The sequence below is a fragment of the Macrobrachium nipponense genome, chromosome 1, assembly GCF_015104395.2.
Source record: "Macrobrachium nipponense isolate FS-2020 chromosome 1, ASM1510439v2, whole genome shotgun sequence".
Taxonomy (NCBI): Eukaryota; Metazoa; Arthropoda; class Malacostraca; order Decapoda; family Palaemonidae; genus Macrobrachium; species Macrobrachium nipponense.
In genome coordinates, this window is record NC_087200.1 from 181,478,887 (window position 1) to 181,504,865 (window position 25,979).

A 25,979-nucleotide genomic window follows, 5' to 3' on the forward strand; every position below is an offset into this window, starting at 1 on the left:
AGAAAATAGCTTTCACTTCACACTGCAGATTGTTTACAGTGTGTGATACTAATAGACAGGAGAAAGTCACTGCTATAAAATGTCAGTCGAGACACCACTAAACTTTGTTCACACAGTAAACCTTGTTCATTTTCCAGTCAGTTAAAACAAAAAAACAAAAAAGTGAGAGATCCATTATCAATCCATGTCTTCAGCATGTAAATTTTTTAAGGCTGTTTAAATGAAACATTTGCTTTTGTTCTGTGGTCCACTGAACTTGGATTTCTTTGACCCTGTTGGATATGACCATAAATGCAAAATACCTTGACAACTGGTCAGTAATGGAACTGACTTGCAATAAGCTCCTTTTAAGCTCTTGTTTTACCTGTTTTGGTTTGGTAGGAATTTTTATCCTCGCCCAGTAGTAGTCTCCTTTTACTTACTTTATATATGGGACTGGAGTACATCCCAAGCCTATGTATGAAAAGATGTGTAGGTGAATGTTCTCAGTACCCAGAGCAATGTTTTCAAAATGCACCAGCATTAATAGAGAATGGTTTTTTTTTTTTTTTTTTTTTTTTTTTTTTTTTTTTGTTTTTTTTTTTTTTTTTTTTTTTTTTGAAAAAGTTGCGCTTTGTGCCCTTACACCTTAGTTGGCGGTTTCTTTAATTGTACTTCTAATGAAGGGAACTTGTTGATGAATAGTAAAGGAGAGCTTGTTCTCAAGTACTCTTACATCATGGACCTGTGATACAGTATTTATATCAGTTTTGTTTTTCCTCAGAATTTAGTTGGGAAGTGGCCCCTCAAAAGTTGGAACCTTTTATTAATTTTTTATCTCGACATATTCCAGAACTTCATGAGATCTCCATATTATAACAAACTTACAGAGCAAAATTTTCATCATGATAGACTTACAGTCCAAATTTTCATCATGAGATAGACTTTTTAATGAAGGAATGAAGTATGGTAAAGAAATAAAGAACCCCTGATGATTACTGTAAAGTACTTGGAAATGTAAAATAAACAAAAGCAATTGTTAAACGCAAAATTCTATCCAACTCAATGTTACTAACTCGCTGTTCCTAGAAGACTGCCGCAGGTCCAATCATTCACGGCCTACATTCCTTGTGATGACGTCATGGCATGTCACGTGACGTACCACGTGATACATGCGCACAGATTGTATAACGAATATACATATACAAAATTAAATCTTTTATTTAGCTGCATATCTTACGTTATATGCAGAAACACTAACACTCTTCCCCTTCTTTCTTTGTCTTGGAAGGAGAGTTTTAACTGCTGTCGTCTCCATTCATTCTCTGCTGACCGCAGCACGTAGCTGCTCGGTCGACGCCCCTCTCTTTGTCAGACAATCAGCAAGTTGCTGTGATGTATCTACCCAGACCACTTCCGTATTTCACACGTTCTAGCATGTCTCGCAAAACAGCTATGTCAATTCTCAATCTCTTATCTTCACATTCTTTGTAGGAATGAAGAGCGTCAACAAGGCTTTATTGTCAACAAAACATTTTATTTTCATGCTCCTACATCCAGAAATTTTCGCACAGAATTCTATGCCAGGTATACTGCCAGTCTCTTGCACATTCCAAAAGCGCCATTGTTTCAGCTGATAGGGTGGACTTGACCACTCTTCTAATTTTTCTTGTTTGCCAGAATACTGGACATCTCTCCATATCATTATCCCGTAAGAAAATCACGAATCCTCCTTGTGATCCATTTCCTTTTAAGTTGGCAAACGAGGCATCGGGAAAAACACTCGAGGTGACACTCTTCAGATTCCTCATCCTTGGCATATACAATTTAACATTATCAGTCTTTACTCTCTCTATGATTTGTTGAGTCGCATTAAATCTGACACTGTTGCATTGCAACGTAACCCACTTAACTCACACACGTCCAAATGAAATGTCAGGTCTGGTGTGAGTAGCAATCCAGCTTAACTGTCCAATCATAGCTCTATACTCTGATTTCTCCGAGTCAGACAGCTCTGCAGACTTCACCGAGCCCGTTGTCTACTCACAGGTAATTGGGTTTCAAGGTCATTGCATACTGAAACTGGTCAAGAGCTATGCTGCCATTCTTGTTTGATACAACATATTACCAACGTATTGAAGGCCTTAGTCTCTGAGGCCTCCCTATGGTGAATGTCTCTGCTCAACTGATCAATCACTTGTCGCGTTAAACTCTGGTGTTCCTGCCACAAAAAATCATCGACATGAATGCACACCATCCTTCAGCTTTGCCGTCACGTAACCCAAAAACAGCGCCGGATCAAGTGTACACACTTTAGCTCCCGAGATTTAGCAGCAGATTTTTAACACTCAAATACCACTGTCGAGTGGCATCACACAAGCCGTAAACAGTCTTCTTTAACCTCCACAGCTTACCTTCATCAAACTCTGGTGGAGGACGCAGTGTACAATTCTTTCAATCTTGTCCCCTGCAGGTATGCTGCTTTTATATCCATTGTGTGGCAGTCCCAGTGACGTGTAGCGGCCAGTGACAAAGCCAAACGCACCGCCTCCTTGGAGCACGTAGGAGAATCTTTTTTCAATCTGTGCTGTCTTCTTCAAAACCTCTCGCAACTAAACGAGCTTTCACCACTGGTTTTTCCCCCTTTTAATTTTTCAGTAATAACCCATCGAACTGATAGTGCATCTTGTCCAACATCATTCACCTCTCATAGACATCATTATCCTTCCAGTTCCTGAATTTCTGTTTCCTTGGCACTTAAGACTTGATCCGAATTAAATTAGAACCATCATCTCAGTGTTGTCATCCAACAATCTCTAAATCACTAAATCTTTACTCAAATCTGCCAAGAGATACTTCCATCATAGTCCCCACTTTAAATTATAACAGTTCTTGTATTTTCCAGTAGCTTTACCGGCTCGACTGACAATTTTACCCGACCTGAATTCACCACTTTCAACGTGTATACCTCTTACCCTTTCACCAACGAAAGCCTTGATGTATCTTTGATGCTGCTTCTGTCGCTATTTCTATATTTTCACTCTCTGCATATTCAGATGCATCCACCTCTTCGATCTCCACTTCTGCGGACTTATTCACAGACTCTTCATCTCAGAGTCTTCCTCACACAACTCATGGTTGTAACAAAGCGACGCTTGTTTCTTTCCTCTTGCACTGTCTCTGGAGCAACGCTACACATATCTTTCACTATTGGGCTGTTAGCGGGAGGATGCGCTAACCTACCACTCGTGTACTCTTACGTAAACACCACCGTGTCGCACAAAAACTTGCTTCCCATCCTTGCCAATAACGATACCCGGGCCATGCCATTCAGGGCTGTAATTTTTTTATAAAATACTTCATCACCATTTTCGAGTTCATTGACATCACTTGCACGTATGTTGTGTCGCAAAGCTCTCCTCAAACGTTCACTTGATTCTGATTTGATGAACTCCTGTCTAGCCAAGTGTAATGCATTTAAATTGTCTCTCACAATTTCTGATGTACTAAATTCTAAAGCTGGTGGGTTATTCGTGTACACACTGGGTAATCCAGGATTATGACCGAAAACAAGCTGGTTGGTGCGAACCCTGAGTGATTGGATAACGCATTTCTTGCAGATATTGCCATGCCAAAGCCACTTCCAAGCTACATTTACTGTCATCCATGATTTTCCTGACAGGGTCGGCCAATCACAGCAATTCTGTCGCTCGCACACTCCATTGCTCCATGGACTCTCTGCAGAGGTTGTCATCACCTTGATGTTAAATGTTTCTCCTAGCACCCTCATATCATCATTATTGAATTCACAGCCATTGTCTGTTAGAATTTTTTTGCGGTGCACCAAAAATACTAATCCACTTTTTACAAATAACTCACTCACAATGGTTGTTCCACGCTTGTCACTAATGACTGTGGCAGCACAGTACCTGGTTGCCATGTCTATGATCACCAACAAATATTTCTTTCCCCAAATCTTTAAATCCATTGCAATAGCTTCATTAAACTTACTCGCCATGGGGATGCACACAACAGGACGTGGTCTGGCCTTCTTTAGCTTGTGACACACTTCACACTCTATGTTTACTTTTTCAATGGCTTTTTTAATTTCCAAATTATTAATGCCAGCATCTTTCACAAGTTTAATTAACCTTGAAGCTGTAGGATGGCCAAACTGTTTGTGTAGTTTCAAAGCAGTCTTTCTCACATCGCTTCCCCCACAGTGTTTGCCAGCGCTATGGTTTGGCAACACTCTCCTAGTCAAGCTGACACCGGCATTAAATAATGACCGATGACGATGTCTTCAAAATCAATCAATTTCCCACACACATTTACCATGATCTGTTCCAAAGTTTATGATCATTTTAGCCTTCTTCATTGAGCGTTTACTCAACAATAGTGGTATGTTACAACTCACCACGTCTGTAGTCACGGTAGCGCTGATTCCGCCAATAGAGCAAGGAAGACAAACACGTTTGATGGAAGACACTGTATTACCACTTGCAAACGTGAATGTGGATGATGATTCATTTTTCCACAATCTTTTTACGTTCATAATCGCTTAAACCACAAACAAAATTACTCAACCAGTCAACTCCACACACCGTAGTTGAGCAACCTGAGTCCAATAACGCACATCCCTTGCCTCATCTACAAGCTTATTAAGTTTTCCTTGCCTTATCGCCATTTCCTGTGTACCCAACCAAACAGGGACAAGTGAACACTTTCACTGTTTGTTTCCGAAGCTTTTTCACCTTTTTCGTTGCCTTCCGAACCTCCGGAATTTTCGTACGCATCTGGACAGTAACGAGCCCAATGGAATCGGGAATCACATATTACACACCTTGACACCTTGCCATCTGGACCAATTGGGTTTTGTTTCCTCCGTGATTGTCCTCTTGCTGAATGTGACCATCCTCCACGGCCTCTCACTGCACCACCCTCACCACGTAGTCTGGCTCTTCCACGCTGGTTACCCCTAACATACAGAGCACTCTCTGGTGTTTCTGCAGTGCCACCTCGTCCTTAGTCATGAAGACCGGCTCACTCTTTATCTCAGTGACTGGTTTTGTTAATTCCTGCACACCCTTACTATCTTTTTCTCCGATGTTGCCAGAAAACACTCTGTTTAACGTAGATTTCATATTATCATACGATACCTCTGCGATTGCTGACATCACTAGTTGCTGCTCACTGTTACTTAAACCACATGATGCAAGAAGCATAAACGCCATTACGGGATCAGGTAGTTCCATTTCTTGTTTCTTGAACTTAGAGTATGTGTGCTCAAACTCAGAAACAAACTTCCTTATTTCCGTATTCTCTGATCTTCTGAGATTATACAACTCTGAAAGGCCGTAACTGCCGACGCCCTTTTTCAGCAAGAAACAAACTGTCAAGTTTTTCTATGATAGTTTTCAACACCATTTTCTTTTTTTGTTTTTTAGATTGCTTGTCTCCAGTTCGAGGTTGCCACTCTGCGCGCCCTTCCTTCCAAGGACAGGTGTATAGCTAGTGCTTGTTTGCTCTTCGGCAGTTCGGTCAGTTCACACCATATGTCTATGTCCTTCTTCCAGCTTTCATATGCGCTTTCATCACTGAACTTAGGTGGCCACTTGCTTGACGCCATTATGATCTCTCGAACCACGCTCTGCTACCAGTGTTAAACGCAAAATTCTATCCAACTCAATGTTACTAACTCGCTGTTCCTAGAAGACTGCCGCAGGTCCAATCATTCACGGCCTACATTCCTTGTGATGACGTCATGGCATGTCACGTGACGTACCACGTGATACATGCGCACAGATTGTATAACGAATATACATATACAAAATTAAATCTTTTATTTAGCTGCATATCTTACGTTATATGCAGAAACACTAACAGCAATAGTGAAGCAGCAGCTTGACATTTCTCATCCAACTTATTTTTCTGGTATTCAGATCTCCCTTGCCCATCAGGTCTGCTGTATCTCCATCTATCATGATTGTAAACAACATTTATGTACATATCGTTCATTAGTAATTTGAGAGTATATAGGTTAAATCAACCAAATGTAAAAATACTGCTTTCAGGTGAATAAAGAATTAAGATTGTTGACAAGATAGTCTTAAGGAATATTTCTGTTATTATTTCAGCACTTTAATCTTCAAAAGATCAGAAATAAACAGTTGTGTAATCTCTTCCACAGACCTTTTTCTTTTTGTATTTATGTATATTTCTGTCCAGGGTGCTAGCACTACGTGAAGTCTATAGTTCAGTGTGGATGCAAGGTCAGCAAGCGGCAGGCCTTCAGTCATCTTTGTTGGTGCTAACATCGCTTCTGGCTAGGCTTCTTCCTGATCATTCACTCCATCCGTCATGAAAGTGAACCTTGTTTTGACTATGCAGATGATTGACTGAATTTCGGCTCAATTCAAGCAAGTTTGTGTGGGAAAGTCATTCCAGTTTTAGACAACAAATCAGGCCATGCAAAGCAAGATAATTATTTTTTCCCAGTGTTATCCAAAGATTGTATATAGCAGATTTATTTACATCAGTACAGTATATATTTTTGGTGAGATTGATAAGATTGTGTACGGTAATGCTTTCATATGCAAGACACCATTTTAAAGATATATATATATATATATATATATACTGGACTCTGAATTCAATTTTGAATGTCTTAACTTAGCATGAGCATTGCCACAGATTGTTTTTGTTCACTCCAAAGTAATGCAGTTTTAAATGTAGAGTTCAGATGTTTGGAATTTCTATTCTGAATACAGTTGTACTATTGAAGCTGTTGTAAGTTTATATTGATTTTGCATTGTTTTGTGTTGTTATAGAAGTTTATTTTGCCATGAAGTATTGTTTTCTATTCAGTAAACCTCACAGTTGTTTCATGGTGCTTTGTGTGCTCCTCACAGTTCTTTTCCAGATTTTTAAATATTTCACACAAAATTTTTATTGAACTTTATATGTAGATAGTAGTAATGTAGTACATAGGGTACTAAATTATTTAATTTTCCAAAAGCCCTTTCACTTTACATTTCCCCTTTTCTCACTTTTTTTCTATAATGCTCACTTTGGTCTTTCTAGCTTTTAGTCTTTCTGGCTTTTAACTGTTTAAATAACATAAAAAGCCAGTCTGAATTTTTTGTGCCTCGTTATCTTCACTGTCCATTCAAGTAATTATTTCAATCATTTTACTTCTTGAAGGTGTAGGAAAGCTGGTGCATATGTAAAGGAATATGTAGAGGATTACAACATGATTCACCTAAATCTTCATTTTCTGAATTCTCTAATCTTCTTTGGGTGAATTTTCTAATCTTCTTTGGGATTTACTTGCTTCATCATATATTCAAATTGTTCTTAAGTCTTTTTTATTTTGAAAACTGACTGATGGGACTTAAACAAAATAATGGAACAGAATGGGTTTGTCTGTGGATCTCAGAAATCACCAAAGCTATAACTGAAGACTTTTTAATTGTTGGTTAACTTTATAGAATTTGTTTTATGATTATGAGATTTGAATCCAGCACATTCCAGACTAATCACAGTCACAACTGTTTATTTAACAATCTTCACATTCATTGTACAATATCTTTAGGTATTGCATTTTTTTTATTTTGTGGGTAATGTTAGATTTTGTGGTAATGCATTGTAGTGACTTTTTAGAACAAGTTTTCCATTTAATGAATTCTAGCACAATACAGTATTATTCAAAAGTAAGTAATGGCTTTGTCATGTTTGATCTTCTGGTTGGGCAGGATATATTTGTCCCTTTTATAAAATACAAAAATCTGTCCAACCCCCAAAACTAAGACTAGCCTAATGTATAACAAATTAGCCACATAGGCTTTTTAGGCAAAATAAATAAAAAAAAACTATATACATGGAAAAACTTCCAAATGATGCAAAATATTTTCCTTATATTCTAGGAGAAGGTTTTACCTTCATATGTGTGAAACTTCTCAAAGTGGTATACTCTTGAGGTATTTAAAATTATGTTATTTATGTAGTGATGCATTTTATTTAGAATTAAACTTAAATTATTTGTATATAGTGATGTATTTTATTTCTAGGGAAGTCTTTCACTTTTCCTTACAATAGGCACAGAGAATGTTGGTGAAGTTCGGTACTACAAAATCAGGTAATTGCAATTTGTACTTGGAGCTTCTTGAATTTGATGGCAAAATGAATTTTCTTCAAACTCAAGGTTTTTTTTAATCAGTTCAAGAGTAGCTTGGATAAATGACACTTCATATACCTTACAAAAGAATAACTGCACAAATTTGGTTTATTTTTTATACACCTTTGGTCCCTGGAGTAAAACCTGTTGATACCTTTAATAACAGAGTAGACAACTGAAAACATCATTCAGTGGTTGACTAATTGTATCCATGTACAGTAATAATATCATGAAACTGTAGTTGTAAATATTGGCAAAATGTACCATTTACTTATTTATTTTTTGCTACTTCAAATGTATGAACTTAAAAACCAAAGTAAATTTATATCTAAAAGTATTCCTGTTTTATTTTTCTTCTCATAAGATGTGAAGTTTATTTAAAGCAGATGTTCCTAAAGTATTGTTTTTCATGGTTAATTTTTATGAAGTAATTTCTATTGATTTCATTCAAGTAACTGTATAACATTATTTTCTGTCAATGTTTTAAGTTGATATGTTACAAAGTGGTGAAATTTTTCTTTACAAAGAATTTTTTTTCAATTGTAAACATTTGTTGTGTTTCACAAGAAAATTATATTTTAAAATTTTTAAAAAGCATTTCACTGTCAAACTAGAAATGTATACTTTTCACAAACTGGATAGTTTGCTTTGACATACTGTATATTTCCGTGTTAAGATGACCTTCAGATAAGACTAGGTAAAAATTCATGGCAAATTTTTCTTAATTTATCTCATACCTGTAGTATAAGACGACTTTTAAATTACAAAACCGAAATGTGTTTTGGAGAAAAGTGATTTGGTATTTGCAAAAATTTAACAGTAAAACTATATTTTTAGTAATGATGACTTAAATAAAGGTTGTTTTGTATCCAATTACAGTATTACTATCATATTGTTACTGTATTACAGAATATAAACATTGTCATGTACATCATTTGCATTTGATGTTTACATTCTCAAAATCTCGGCTGATTTGAGTTTTATCGATATCTTCATTGCCCTTATTTGTTAGAAGAGATAAATTTTTGGAGATACCTTCCATCATAAATTAATGAAGTTTGGTTGAAAACGTGAACTACTTCATTGTATATGCATTAGGTGCGATTTCTCCAGTTCTGAACATCACTTCCGCTTGGCTGTTATTATAGTTTTATTCAGCCTTGGCTATAACCTGCAGCTTTAATTTACAAGTATTCTTTCTTGAGATCTACACTGCATGAAGGATGAACAAATTATTTATTTTATTTTACCTATGGAAGCCACCTTTGAGAATTAGTGGGGTTTAACAACTTGACAATTTTAACGGAGCTCTTTCTTAATAAACGCCTGATAGTTATGGTAAATGATGTCAGCAATCAGCTGTTTCTCAATTCAGTTGTTTACATTTACAATAACTGCTTCATCCAGAACTTTTTAGTGGAGGATGGAGGCGTATCATTAGTAATACAGTCGATATATTATCCACTTGCACAAGTCGAATAATAGTTGTATTGAGAATAATGATAATTTTAATAGAACTTGTTTTACTGTAATCATATTACATGTACATATTACAATATATGAACAAAGCAATGATGCGCCATTTGCATTCTGGTTTTGTTTACATCTTAAAATAATCAGGTGATCGTGTTTACTGACATCATCACTGTCTTTAGTTGGTGAATAGAACTTAGTCAGCGATATATTCCTTTCGTAAATTATCAAAGCTGGGTTTAACAAAGCCGATTCTATACCATGTTTTTCATACCTACGTTGCCTAAAAGGGAAACCATTGTTCTGTTTACGTTTCATTGCCATTCTCAAACAACCATTAATATACAATATAATAATGAACGATAATTATCATATACAATTATCGTTCATATGACTGAATAATTGTTCTAAACAGTTACAAACAGCTTTGCATGCTGCCTCACTTGAGGTTTGCTGCATTTATGTTATAAATGCAGCAAACCTCAAGTGAGGCAGCATGCAAAGCTGTTTGTAACTGTTTAGAATTATTCAGTCATATGAACGATAATTGTATGGGGGAATATGAAAACAGATAGTATCAGAAAATAATTTAAAATATGCCATGGATGATACCAAAGGTGATTTGTATGATATCGACGACAAAGCCGAAGTCGACTCGCCAAAACCAGACTGAAATCCCTATGATGGTGGCACGTGATCAATCTTGTGGTGTACAAGAAACTTTTAATGAAAAATTAATATATTATGTTATCCTGAATGTTGTTACTACCATAATTACACCACCATTGAAATTTCTCAAAGTTTACCGAAAGATGAAGGTTGCTGTGAGCACAACCATAAATCGATGTTTACATTTTCTCAGCTGGGATCGCATACATAAAAGTTTCTTTCATTGATGTAGAATTATTCCTCAAATAGGCTATTTGTTATGAAGATATACCAATAATATATATGGTAAAAAAGGGTTTTATTACCTTTCTTATTACTTAATTTCATAAAGTGAATCTTCATGTATGTTGGTGGTTACGCTATAGCACCGAGGCCGAGACTAGCCTACCGATATACATCTTAGAAATCAAGGTTTGATTTTTAAAATTGTAGTATAAGACAATCCCCAATTTTTAGGGATGAATTTTAGGATTTAAAGTCGTCTTATACGCGGAAATATGTGGTATGTTATTTCTTACAAACTTGAATCAGAAAATTGAATATCTGCTGATGTATTGCATACAGGATGGTTAATCATGCTCAACAGACTTACAGCTTCCACAAAAATTAAGTTTTAGGTCAATCACTAACATGTGAGTACCCCTCTGGCTGCTAAAATGAAAATGAAAAGGAGTTCTAGTTTCTTGGAAAAAAGAAATTAAAGAATAACCCTCACCTACTTCGGCTGTACATATTTATTACAATGAATAGTTGGAAAATGTTTAACAATTTATAAGAGAAGATTTCATTAAAAACAATTGTTTTGTATTACAACTACATCTCGATGAACTGGACTTTAAGAAGGTCCTAGCAATTTTTTTTTTTCTCGTTTTTGGTTTCTAAAGAAGTAAGATAATGAAAACTTAATGAATGAACCCAAAATGTACTTAAAATCCACTTAAATCTGGTAAAGTATTATCACTTAATTTTAATGGTAATTTATTAAAATGAAATAACGTTAAAATTAAAACCTTTTTTTTTTTCAATACAAATATATTAATTTTACTTTAGCCTTTTGTGCATCTGTAAATTCCCAGACACTACCAATCTGGGAGGCCTTAGTGAGAAAGCAGACCCACCTACTATTGTCTGAAACAGAATAGAGAGGGCAGTAGGTAGGTCATTATGGTAAAGTAATGAGTCTGTATTGAAAATATAAATTTTTGTATAGAAATTTCTTCCAACCCTTTTACTTAGCCTTAGTATCAACTTGGTACAGATGAAGTTGCAATGAAACCTGAGGGGAGCAGGACTAATGGGAAGTTTATTAGTAGTAAAACATTAGTAATTACTTGCAGAAAATAGAAAAAAAAAAACTGACCATGGAAATTCACTCATTAAGGATAGACAAGCATGGACAGTGTATTAGCATTGCCGAATTGTAACTACAGGTCCAGGAGAAAATAGATAAGAAAAGTTTGTGGATCCAGAGGCAATTAAATCAGAAAAGTTTGAAGATAACATCCCTGATGTGAAAATTTACAGACAGGAGGGATACCTTCAATTACTGCACCTGCCATTAAAATGAGAGTTATACTCAGATTTCTTTTGATAAGTGACAATTACAAACCACTCTCCGACCTTCTACAGCTCTGTGAGGTTGAGGAACAGTATCTTTCAACCAGTACCTTCAATGAAGGTACTTGTTTCTCAACATGAGTGTAGCTTTAAGGAAAGAACTACCATAGGTCTAACTAGTTGCATCTAGAAGAACCTAGACAGTAAATGATTCTAAATTTGTTCAAAATTATCTTACCGCGCTCTTTACCTTGCTTGACCATTAAAATTTTATATTTCATAATGTGCTGTTGGAGACTACAAAGACAGTCTCATTCTAGCAGCAGAGTTTTGATGGCATTGTTACAGAGCCTAAGTTATGCTTAGCATTCCACAGGAGTGTGTTTTGAGACCTTTGGTTTTCTTAGTCCTAATCAGTGGTGTAACTGTTGGTCTAGGCTAATAGTACAGAACATAGGCAATGTCATTCTTTTATTTACTCCCACTAAATTGGAGCAGCAATGTTGCCCCTCTCTCTCTCTCTCTCTCTCTCTCTCTCTCTCTCTTCTCTCTCTCTCTCTCTCTATCTCTCTCTCTCTCTCTCTCTCTCTCTCTCTCTCTCTCTCTATATATATATATATATATATATATATATATAATATATATAAATATATATAATAAATATATAAAAAAACACTAGTGTATGAAGCCAAACCCAGCTAAACCGAGATTTTATTGGTTAGATGATGATGTACTGTGCTGTAACACCATGATAACCTTTGAATAAGTACCACTGCACTTTAATTCTGCATAGTATATCATGATACCTGTACTTGGTGTTACATTTTAAAACAAGCTTTTATTGCCATAGCCTAACCAGATCATATACCAAACTAAGTGATGTTTGTAAGGCTTCCTGTGAGTACTATGATAAGAGAAGTAATACTGAATGTTTCCAACCTATTTTACAACTGAAGTATTGTAATATTCTAAAACCTAGAAATAAGCATCCTCCAGGAATAGCTATCTTCATGATAAAACTGCTCACTGTCTTCTAAAAAACTGCTTCAATTGTTTTTTAAAAATATGTTTCAACAGGAAGTACTACTAGTGACTAGTTACAAGTATGGAATTTTTATAATAAAATTAAATTTTATTGCGTACTTACTGAACAAGTATACAGCTGTAGGAAACCTAAAGCTGTATAATTGTTCGATAAGACTGCAATAAAAACTTGCTTCATAAATCGTTAGCATCCACACTTTGTTATTCCCTCCACGATCGACAACTATGGAACAGTTTTCCTAAATGACCATTTGGGCTCTGAACATTATTTTTAAGTGTGCTATAAGCTAAATTGGTATCGGTTTTTTTACCTCACTATAAAGTCCAAGAGTGACTAATGTCTCCAACATTTCAAAAAATGAAAAATAAAAATCATTATTAAAACAATTAAGATACATAAGCTTTTTATGTTATTTTTTCACTTGTGAAACTTGACAGGATTCCTTATTAGACCATGCCCTATGAGGATGACTCCAACCTTAAGAAAGACCCCCACCTCATTGAGTACTGAATACAATCATCCCAACTACCTTTATTTTGGAAGACAGGCAGGATGACCTGACAAGAATCTTGGTTTTGAGAACAGTCGTACTCTAGGATGGCATCGGGCTGAGATTATTGAGGTAATCCATTCCATCCTCAAAAATGAACAAATATGAGTTAGACTAATTCCAATTACCCTCATGCTTCTTAAGGGTCCTAAATACTTCTGGTTTAGTAACACTCACCACAGATCCCAATACTAGCATTCCACCCACAGTTTGTTCCCCATTAATTCTGGACAATTTTCTCATGATAAAAATAAAACCATTCAAATGCCATGACTTTAAATTCAAATATTCAGTCTTGAGTCTTCTCTCTAGCGAGTATCGCTCACAAGACGGACCACCGCATTGTCATGTTCGACCCTGGCTACTTTGGTGCGTGGAAACAGCTGCACTGAGGAAACAAATCATGATAGAAGGAAGGCACTCCCAGTACATTATTTTTTCAGAGCATCTGAATTACAGTACAGTAGAGTCACGTTACAGAGTACTGCATCAGTTGCCTTAATGTTTCAGACAATAAGTACATATGAAAGTATTCAGCAAGTGGTATCTGGCAACTATTTGCCTGGCCACACAGGTTATGATGTGTTAACATGACAGACTAAGCTTCTGTCAACTGGTTACACTATGGGTTACAGGTTGCCTTAGAGCAAGATCCTTTTCCTGCACACGACTGGCTTAGTCTAAAACAAAAAAACCTAGTCACTCGCTAATGGCTAGTGTATATTATGGCAGGAGAGCGAAATAACATTGTTTAAATGAAATTAAAATTATTATTGTTCTTTCGTATGGTTGGTTGCATGGTATTTGTACGTTGCATGGAACCACCAGTGGTTATTCAGCAACGGGACCAACGGCTTTACGTGACTTCCGAACCACGTCGAGAGTGAACTTTTATCACCAGAAATACACATCTCTCACACCTCAATGGAATGCCCGAGATTGAACTCGCAGTCACTGAGGTGGCACGCCAACACCATACCAACCACGCCACTAAGGCGCTTGTTCTTTCGTATGTTTCTTCTTTCAATAATTGTTGTATTAATTTTTTCTTGTAACTCGGCCGAACAATTTTTTTTGGTCTGAAGAGGGTTTTATTTTGGCACTCAAATTGTAGACCTATATGTTTTGCATACTATACTACAGCGTTAAAAAAAAAACTATTATATTTTGTTTACCATCAAAATAAAAAAAAAATTTAAATTAAATGTTTGACTTGGCGTAACGATCAGTCTCTGAAAGGCGGAGAATCCTATAATATGCAACACGATTTTGTTTATACGGTAAGTATCTGTGTGGTATTCGAGTTCTATAACCAATAATGTTTTCTTTTACAGCCGTTATGCACCAATAACTCAGTTCACATGTTATTACAAGATACAATTATTCTAGGCTTATGTGACTTGCATTAAATCATTCATTTATAAATGAAAAAAAAAATCAAATTTCCTTCTCTGGTATATCTGAATTTTCCTTCATATTTGTAAATTTTTTTTTATTTCAATTTATTATTTTTGATGGAATTAAAAAGAAAATTGGCACATGTGAGATTTAGAAGTTATCGTGCATCCAAATGCTCCACTGAACATCCGATGTGGCAGGCGCACCAAACAAACCTCACGCAGCAGTGTATTTCACCACCCTTCAGTGAACCATACTGTATTTCATTTAAAAAAGAAGCTATCAATTATATAATATATTTGATAATGATGTCTCATTTGCTAACTGAAAATGTTTTTTTTTTTTTTTTCTTCTAACAAAGACCTTTGAACAGATGATGATTTGATAACATTAGATAAGCCAAATTCCATTTGTGTAAAAAAAAAAAAAAAGTGCCCTTTATACAGAGGATACTCTGTTGACAAGGATGGTAGGCCTGTTCATATCTAAATATAATGAAATATTTCATAATGATTTGTTTGTTTGTATGGTATTTTTACGTTGCATGATTTGGACAAAATACTTAAAACCTGCATAAAAGTTTTTTATGCAATTTTATTTTTTCACATGTAACAATTGATTCCAATACTATTATAGTATGAAAAACAATTTCTCAAACTAATTACTATGTGAAATAAAAAGAAAAATTATCTGAACCATATATTACATACAGTGGTGCAATATATAATACTGTAGTGTAATTGTAACTATTTTTTTTTTTTCTTAAAAAGCTCTCATTTTAAATATGAAGTTACTACTAGATGGGAAGGCACATGAAATCATCAAAAATCTTTATATATTGTTTGATAACGCACTTGAAAACCTACAATTATGAGATTATTTCAGGGAACATCCAGAGTTTCAGGTAAATGTATAACTGGTTTTGGTACCAAGAATAAATTCTTAGATGCACATGCGCTATGGAACCATGGGGACTGAACTATCACCAAATAAGTATGGTAACTCTTGGTGTTGGATTGAATTCATTAGCAAGTAATTTACTGCTCTTCAGTATTCTTAGCCGATTTGGATCAATGGCTGGTAACAAGAATCAGTAACTTAAAAGATATTTGGAGTTCCTGATCTCATGATTAGTTTGTGCTTATATAACTAGTTAAACAAATGTTGCCATACATTTGAACTGCATTTACGCACTCGGTCCATACAGTTAGGCTATGACAAGAACTCAACAGTGAGTTACAGCAAAGCTGATTGGTATTTCTGTCATCACAGGAAACAAAAAAACTGACTTACGTACTGCACAAATATGACAATGTTTTGTCTGTGGACGTAGACCCAAATGTATTACAATTTTTACGTGTTTGCAAAAAGCATCTCTTCTCCTGGAACATGGGAATGAGTTGTTCTCCCCTACAAAAACTACAATAAGGCTGAGAAGTAAGGAGAAATCATCATCTGACGGATTATCAGTCCTGTCTCAGAAGCCTTCAGAGAGATGGATTGGGGTGTACACAGGTAGTTATAATCATATATAAAATTTTAAATTATATATCCCTTAATAGACCTTTAGACAATATGACTTCTGTCTAGTGAATATTTTGTCCAAATTCCAATTAGTGGGAATTCAGACAAAGGTCTTTTCCAATTATTTTCTGAGCCTACTTGCTAAAACTTCATCCTACAGCTTCCATATCAATGTTTCTACTTTTCTGACCAATTACTCCTCATCCTTGTCATCACTTGTCCCCATCTTGATCATTTCAATTTTGGTCTATTCCATCTCAGCAAATTCCGCAACTTACAAGTACTTTGTAACAGCATAAAGATTTAGTCCTTTTGTAAGGATCTTAGAAATCATTGGCGAGAAGAAAAATTTCATGAAAGCTCTAGACAGAAGATTTTGGAGGTCAGTTGCAGATACTGCTTCAGTCTATATACTGTGAAGACAGTCAGTCCATGAAGAAGTATATGCAATCAAACTCTGCTGAACAATTTCATAGTTCATCAATACAAGTCATGTTTCATGTTATTACTGATTATCTATGAGGGGCATTGCAGCTTTCATACTTTCTCAAAAAGGCATCCGGTTATGAAAAACCCCTAACAAGATTCTAGTCAAAATTACTGATGCGTTATTGGAAAACATTGCTTCTCTTAAAGCCTTGTTCTTGCTATTCAGGCCTCTGTCAATGCGAATACTGTATTTCAATGTGAATTAAAATTCTGTCAAGTTGGAGATCCAACAAACAGCTGAGCTGCATCCAAATCTATGTAATACATAACTATTCCTAAACTGATCTCTAATCTTAATGTAGAGGGATACAGTCTTCACATTAAAGTTTCCACTGAAACTTCTAGGTAATTACTATGAGCCAGCAGCTTGCTAAGTCACAAGACAGATAAAAATTGTAAAAACATATATCATCATCTGGACTGTATTTTATCCTTGCAGCGCATATGGATGACTTCACTGAAAGAAAATGCAAGTATGGTTTATAAATTGGTTTCATGATAGTTGGTGTCAAGAATCTAATTTCTCTCTCACTAGATGAGTTTTTACACTAGATGAGTTTTCAGAGTGGACTAAATAAATTGAAAAGAGGTCCCCAGCTTCCACTAGTGGAACACAATTTGCCCAGATTGTCTATATTTAATTCTAGTAACCTTACTTCCTGGCCAATGGTAGAATGTAAAACATAACAAAAAGTACAAAGTATCTTCCTCTGAGAACCATCATTATCAAATGTTCTGCCTGACACTGGCAGACACTTCTGAAAAAAACTACACACAGCCTACTTGACCAGGGAGTTCAAAACAGTAGTTAAGGTTACGTGTAAAATTTCTCCACCGAGAATGTGAGCCAGAACTCCACTGAAGCAGAACTTGAGTTAAATTGGGAAATTCTACATGGAACTTGCATGGCTATATGGGCAAAACCCTAGAGGGAAGACCTCAAAAGGTAGTGCTAGGAATTTCTAATCTGAATCGAGACATCTAAGTGATGACCTTAACACTAAAGGGTTAAGGAAGGGAATATGAGATTTAAGCTTGAAGCCAAGCACTGGAATCCAATCTAAGGGGTTAAGGATACAATGATGAACCACTGTCAAAAAACAGCTGCTGATGGTTGAGCAGGGCTACCTTATATGATTTTACACAACTACTCTGTTACTTTACAACCGAGATGTAAAGGGAATATGACATTCCTCCGATCTGCCTCGGAAGTACATCATCATCTTCAGGACTAATATAACTATTACCATCATCATATCTTAAGTACTATAAAAAATTTTAAATCAATTTGTATTTTTCATAATTAACAAACCTGAAGTCTTAATGTATTAACAAAACTGAAGTCTTAATGTAAGGGGATTTCTCTAGCACATTGCTGGAGTCCCGTTATCAACAGTACAAGTTTTTTCAGGCAACGGGAGTTAGCCAAGTGGGATATAGGTGGGTAGAGCTTGACCTGAGCTCGGCAACATGGAAGCCTCTACTCGATATTGTGCTGCCTGCCGGCTGCCAACTATGACTATGTACCCCTTTCGAAATTACGAAAATACGTGAACAAATACCCGCGTAAAAATCACTTGATTGTTTATTTATGCCGAGAATCATGCAGTTATCATAGTACATTGTCAGATAAGCAAATCAAAAGCATTTAACATTTTTCAAAAAGAGAAGTGTGGCGAAAAGCAATAATTTTATAAGTTATTTCTCGTTGCTGTAAACCAATTTGGTTTGGTTTCTGAATATTTTAAGGCTAATCCTGAATATTGTTTCTGTAAGATTGAAAACAAGAAAATGAGGATAACATGCACAAAGGGCAAGGCATGATAAGATTTGTCAATCAAATAGATTGAAAATGCATACAAAAATAGGATTTACACAAGTGAAGTACAGTCTATATTGATATACGCACATACGTAAATCCAGGTCTGACAATGGAAGTGTGTAAAATATTTTGTCTATGTAAATAAAACTAAGAAGAATAAATTAATTTTAGCACGGTAGCTGGCCCCTGAAAGATAATTCATGATGTCGTTTCTTCTTCTTCAGCGCCTCTCCATTTTCCTTATACCTTTTTCCTCAGAAAAGGAATTATTTGTTAAATATATTTTTAAAGATTTCTCCCTCCTTATTAACTTGCCTGGTATGGCAATGTAATGAAGTTCCACTATACAGGAAGAAATAAAGTTCATAACATTGCCACCAAAACTAATTGTGTGGAAACATACAAATTTAGCATAATTCCTTTAATTCGAATGCATATAGCTTTGGAAGGCAGCTGAAATCAAAATCTGGCTGGAAACAAACGAAAACCTATCATTCGTTATAAAGGATTTTGTACTAGAATTAGTTCAGGTCCAGCGAGAGCAAGTTGAGTGTGTGTGTGTGCCTATATAGATTTCCTATATATATATATATATATATATATATATATATATATATATATATATATATATATATATATATATATATATGTGTGTGTGTGTGTGTGTGTGTGTGTGTGTGTGTGTGTGCGTGCTTGCGTGCGTGTGTGTGTCATGCTAGTGAGTAAATATACAGAATTCTTCTTAGTCACGCCTACGTATCTACCTGTAGTTACCTGTAGTGTTGTTGTTCCCTCATTCGACGAAAGGTTCCACGTATCTGTTTCAACAAGCATCGCGGGCTCCCGACCCCGCCCCCTCCCCTTTGCACCCGCGCCAAAGATAAACAAACGGAACCTGTGTTTGGACAAGAAATGACACCAAACGGAGAACTTCCCCTTTATATTAACCAGTCTCCTTTCCCTTCCCGTTCGATCAGCAGGTTATACTAGGGCGTGTACAGAGCGAAAGTACTTTCTAAAGTATTTAAATCGATGATGTGACCAAGGGATTACCACTGATCTCTGATACTTGAGTGTGACGCTGATCAATATATTACTACATTTATGCTCCCCGGAACTAGGAATTTGGTAGGAAACTGCAATATACTGATCTAAATAGTGTGTGGCCTTTCATTACTGCACGCCGATGCATTTAATGGTTTTGTAAGCTTCTGTTTGTAAAAGTGGCAATGAGTAACTGGAATTTTTCGTTGCGTGAGAGATAAGTATTTTCCTATCTGTGCAAAGACAGAAACTTCAGAATTATTTTTGATTAAAGAGAATCAGTGAGCAAGGACAGGGGGGAAAAAGTCGAACCTTTCGTCTGCATATTAAAATATATAACGTTGTGTTACAGCAAGGAAAATATATTTCAAGATTTTACGATAAAAATATATAAAAAAAAAGTGACAGCTGCTTTGACACAAGTCTGAGGTAGGAAGGAGTAGCTAAACAAAGTTAGTAGTCGTTCAAGTGATGGCTACACCAAAGAAAAAAAAATTATGACTGCCAAATGACAGAAAAAGAAATTACTGCATGAGCCCATATAAAAAAAGAAGGGGGGGGGGGCGATGTTCAATTATAACTACAGTGGTAAAAGCTACGAGAAACTATAAATTATGCTGTACACTTAAAATTTCTCTTTTGGAATTTAAGCTCGAGTTTGTACTAACGAGGATTTTCTGGTGAAATGAAGTTATAGGAAATATTACTGTGTTAAAGCTGTAATGAAAAGGAGAGAAGACAGACCACATTCGATACTAAAATGAAACGCTGAAATACATTTTCTCTCGTGTAGAGGCAAAATTAGTGCAAAAAATGGGGAAACAGGAGAGACCCAATTTAGATAAATAAATACCTTAAATTCAATTATAAACAATCTAGATAAATAAGAACAGGATATAATTAATAGAGAAGTTTAAAGGGAAATGAGCAAAGAAACTAATGAATGAGTCGAGAAAACATTTAAAACGTAAGCTAGAAATAAGAAGAGAAAGAAGGACAGGAAATAGTGGGACAGGTTTATTTGAAGAGAAAGAAATATTGCAAGGAAAATAATCTCAAGGTTGGAATCTTAGTCTTACCGGGACTATGCACACGGCATTTTATTTATACCACTCGAAGTTTATGAAGTAGAAATCTCTCTCTCTCTCTCTCTCTCTCTCTCTCTCTCTCTCTCTTTCTCTCATATAGCTTTCCTGATTATATAAGGAGACAGAGAAGGATAAGCTAATAAAACGTAGATAAATTTAAGACTCACACATACTCTCAAGAATGAAGAAATTATTTGTAAAAGAAATAAAAAGGGCAGTGAAACTAGACTACTAGATAAACTTTGAGTATTATGTATACAACCGAGATTTTGCAACATAACTTACAAGATATCAAAGGTCGCAAAGGCACCTTGAATTTAAGAAATTTAAACAAGTTTTTAAAATATTGTAAAGAAACATTTTTTAAGACAAAGAACAATAAGGTGTCAACGAAAATTACCCTCAATTAGGATTCTGTTTTGAATTACATGACAATCATAGTGAATTTTGATAAATTTCCATTAAAAAGAACCTTGTAAAGACTAAAATTACCACGTATCACGGACCATGAAGCATTTGATAAGATTATAAAACCTATTACTATGATAATCACAAAGTATATGGTAGTAATAAGAGCCATTAAAATATTCCCTCAGAGGAACAAACAGTTTAAATAATTTAAAAAGTTTAAAAGCACTAAGGATATACAATTCACCCAACACCGTTTATTTGTTTTAAACAATTACTTACACAGTAACAAATAGAATAGATAAAAGATGTTAATGATAAAAGTCGTACACGCATATACTTGTATCTGAGGTTTCCGGTATTTCAAGTAATACAGGTTTCTTGGTGTATCTACATATGAAATTCAACTTTTTGATAAAGTAGGTGAATTTTTATTTATTTATTTTGTTTATTCTATATCAACATTGTTGAAGGCATATTTTTTATATGATTAGCAATATAGCGCGGGTGAATTATCCTTGTGATACAAAAGTTGAATGCTTTCTCTGAAAACTAAAATTTAAGCATCAAAACAATAAAAGGCACTCATAATTTTTTGTGATTAATTCGGAAATTTTTGCGTCTTACCTTTATTCCTTAAACTGTACAAACTTTTAATTTGCCAAAGGAATAACTCAACAGGTGCTCAGTTCCCTCCTTCCTGTCTGAAGGGAATGGCTAAGGAGTTGTGCTGTTATTGGTTAATCTAGTGATAGTATTTCCGACAAGAATAATGGAAGCAAGAAATGCTTATATTCACTTCTTTCTTTTTGCATTTACTATTCTATTTATTTGTTTATTTATTTGTCTATTAATTAATTAATTAATTAATTATTAATTAATTTATTTATTTATTTATTTATCTGTTTTGGGCCACGTATTATTGATGATTACCTACTATAGACGGGACTTGTGAAAGTATCTGTTGCAGTTTTCAACATCTAAAACTTCCAGAAAAAAAAACGCTATCATGAAAACGACGCCCAATTAATATCAAAGACATCTTAAAAAACTGGATTATTTCCTATCTAAGTGAATTGTAATCCCGTAGAAAAGAGAAAATCTCAAATGGCGTTCATCACGATCGTGAAGGCCATTGTGGCGCGGGCCCTTTTCGCCATCCACGCCTTCATCGCCGTCTGGAAACTGGTTGACCTGAAGCAGGGTCAGGTGGTCTACTGGTACATGGTGGCGCCCCTCATGTTCCAGGGATTCGAGGGCATCGTGTCCATCTGCGCTCGCAACGGAGAGGAGATGAAATGGTAAGCCGTTGTAGGTGTTAAATGCTGTTGACTCAGAGCTCTGTGTTGACTGTCATAAAGGTAGCTGATTTCATTGTGGAGGTGGGGAGCCGTATCAAAGGAATGTCCTTGCTATTACTACTACTAATCAGACCAGCGAGAAAATTTCTTGGCAGACTGAAATAAAAAGTACTAAAATGAAACCTTCAGTTATTTTGAAGTCGCTGACGTAGGTCGTTCTTTCCTTTTTTTTTCTTTTAGGTTTTGTCCCTCCGTGTTCCTCTACCTGGTGTCCGTCGTGCCACCGATATGGCTCATGGAGCTGGGTCTCAATGACCTCAGGGTTAACACGACCCAGAGAGAGAACCTGTCTTCTCTCGGAGGATTAGTAAGTTCAGAGTGACGACGAGAAACTTGTTGTTGTTGTTGAGTGGTTATTTTAGTTTTGAATTTCACCATTTTCATAGTAGCGATAATGTGACTGCAATTTGAATGCATTTCCATCCGTATTGCTGCCCATTATTTTTTTACTTTGCTATTTTATTGTTGACGTTGCACAATATGTATTTTTGGTCATTACTTTTAATGATGAATGAAGTTTTCATTTATATATTTTTTTTCTTTTCGTTCTTCAAGATATGAAATAACTGGCATTTTGACTGTGTGACATTGTAATGTTTTTGGCCAGGTTCTGATTCTTCATAATATCCAAATTTCAGCTTTACCAACAAATTATAAGAAATGATTTGCCAAGAGCATATGTATGTTGATAAAAATATAATTTTTCTACTTCAGCTATAACTAAAATATGAAATCCTTACATTCTCCTGTGTTCCCACGAACTTTCCGACCACTCTTTATAGAAGATTTTTGTTAATTTTATTGTAGAAATAGCTATATATAACACAACTCTCATTTTCATCAATGAACAATGCCCATGCCCTGATCAGGTACTGCAGCAACTGTAATCTACAAATTTTTACAGAAACTAGATTTGGAGCTTCCTATAGAACAGTGGGTGAGGGTTCTCGAACAGGTCCTGTTAGTAATGCTTCTCATAGGACGATGGCTCCTTCCCAAAGGTAAGCAGATTATGAGTGACATCCTCTCAGGTCGTGTTCTGATTCTTGGGTGTTTTAACATTTTCTGAGGAAATCTCGAGACATTTAATGAAATAATTTGCTGCTATAAGGAGTTGCTTTATAAAAAGTAGCCGTCTCTGATTTGATAAAGAATTACTTTGTGAAAAATAGTTCTCTACGTTACTTTTTAAGTAACGTCTCACCCAGTCACAATATTCATTCATTTTCGAGAGAAACATTTAATTTAGCTTACGGCCTCCCAACTCTTGGAAGCGATAAAGAAATGTCACTGAAAAATAAGTCGTTCATAACAATGCTCATAAGAGTATCACGTTGCAAACTGCAAAACTGCAAACTCGCAGTAAGGGATAGTGAGATACAACACTAAAACATTCTTTTCTTTATCACCATACGCAGGAGAACTGACTCGAGAGCAGCTGTCTCAGCTGTTATTGGCTTACATGGCCATGGCAGCTGACATCATCGAATTATTCGAGTGTTTCAAAGAGGATACCGTCACAAACACCATCGAGTTGATTTACGCTGTGTTAGGTGATTTTAAAACTTCAGAGTTTCTTGTTTTTAAAGTTTAGATGTTTTTCTTAAATTCTTATTCACCTTTACTTAACAGAGACTATGAGTGCGTCTGCACTGTAGTCAAACATAACATGAACAAGCGGCAATTTATCCCCCACACATTACAAACAAGTTGAATACAAGTCAAAGACTTTTGCTTCATACAAGTATCCAGCATTTGGCAATATAGTCGTTGACATGATTTCAACTTGTTTGTAGTAAGTATGCTATAAGTTGCCGACATGCTGACTTGTTTAACTTCAGTGTGAATGCTCCCTTTGACACTAGGTGTGATCATGCGGAATCTCTGATATTTTCAAATAGTTTAGAAGTCATAATTTTCTCTGATAAGGTCGAGAACATGGAATAAGACACCGAGGAAGTCATAGCCAGAATATATATTAACTTTCTGTCAGTAGTGTCGTCTCTCTTTATAAAATTAAGTCTTAAAAGAAAATATTACGCGTCATTTAATTGACGAAAGATACCTAAGCAGTTAAAACCACAATTTCAGATCATTTTCTGTCAATATCGTCAATACTAAACTTAGTTTTAAATAGAAAACAATGTAAGTCATTCAGTTGACATATGAAATCAATCTCTCACCCTCCCAACAGGTATTTGGTCCTGGTCCTTACTCCAATTCACGCTGGTCCTGAGCGCAACTCACGCCCCTAAGCCGAGACCCTCCATCAACTACCCTCCTCCGGAGATGTTCAAGCTCGAGGACGGCCTCAACACGAGCACAGACAGCGACGGGAACACGAAAGAGCAGTCTTGTTCGTACAGCCTCAAACTCTACCTCAATATGGATATTATAGCTATATTGACGACCGTTTTCATGCAGGATGGTCCTTTCTTTCTTCTCAGGTGGGTGGAAGAGAGATATTGTGCGTAAAACGTAACAAAGAGGAGAGTATGAGTCTAGAAGTTCTGATGACACCCTTACAAAAACATTATACCACTCAGTTTTAATAGCATAGGTCTAGGAGTCTGTTGACATCTTTCTTCTCAGGTGGATGGAAGAGAGGTATTGTGCGTAAAACGTAATAAAGAGGAGAGTATGAGTCTAGGAGTCTGTTGACACACTTGCAAAAACATTTCACTCACTTTTAGCAACATAGATAGGTCTAGGCGTCTATTGACACCCAAAAACATTATTTCATTATTTCACTCATTTTTAGCAGCATAGGTCTAGGCGTCTATTGACACTCTTACGAAAACATTATATCACTCAGTTTTAGCAGTAGTATAGGTCTAGGAGTCTGTTGACACACTCACGAAAACATTATATCACTCAGTTTTAGCAGCATAGGTCTAGGAGTCTGTTGACACCCATACAAAATTAAGAACTTAATGACATTAAATGCTGCAGTTTTAGTCAACTCTCCCTTGTCCAACGTATCCAATGAATGTATATTTCATTAAAAAGCTCACGATATTCGAAAAGATAGTTTCAATCTGTGAGGAGGAAGTCGATGAATGAAGAGGTTTATGAATTTCATATAATTCCACAAAATATAAGAAATAAATGAGTTTATATATATGCGACGATAAATGCGTAAAGAAGCAACTCTAGACATTCTAGTTTAAGAAGCTAAATGGAACGAAACACAGAATAAACCGAAGAGAGAGAGAGGAGACGAGGAGACGAACTCGAGAGAGGGAGAGGACTGAGGAGAGAGGAGGAGAGAGGAGAGAGATGAGAGAACCGAGAGTGACGTATTGAATCGAGAGAGAGGAGAGAGACGAGGATGAGAAGAGAGAAGAGAGAGAGATGAGAGAGAGAGAGAGAGAGTCCGTCCGAAGGAAAATTCGC

At 35.8% G+C, this 25,979-nt stretch overlaps 2 protein-coding genes across 6 annotated transcripts in view; both read left to right on the forward strand.

Annotated features, from left to right (window-relative positions):
• Positions 1-11,514, forward strand: part of LOC135219888 (uncharacterized) — a 327,822-nt gene extending 316,308 nt beyond the window's left edge. For all 5 annotated transcript variants that reach the window (XM_064257040.1, XM_064257041.1, XM_064257039.1 and 2 more), the window contains one exon: positions 6,208-11,514. In XM_064257040.1, coding sequence (XP_064113110.1) covers positions 6,208-6,343 — 136 coding nt within the window. In that variant the 3' untranslated portion in view covers positions 6,344-11,514. The remainder of the gene's footprint in view (positions 1-6,207) is intronic.
• A 10,815-nt stretch (positions 11,515-22,329) lies between these two features.
• The window catches only part of LOC135219018 (uncharacterized), a 14,845-nt gene continuing 11,195 nt past the window's right edge, over positions 22,330-25,979 (forward strand). The window contains 4 exon segments of the mRNA XM_064255454.1: positions 22,330-22,426; positions 23,453-23,584; positions 24,002-24,136; positions 24,778-25,030. Coding sequence (XP_064111524.1) covers positions 22,330-22,426; positions 23,453-23,584; positions 24,002-24,136; positions 24,778-25,030 — 617 coding nt within the window.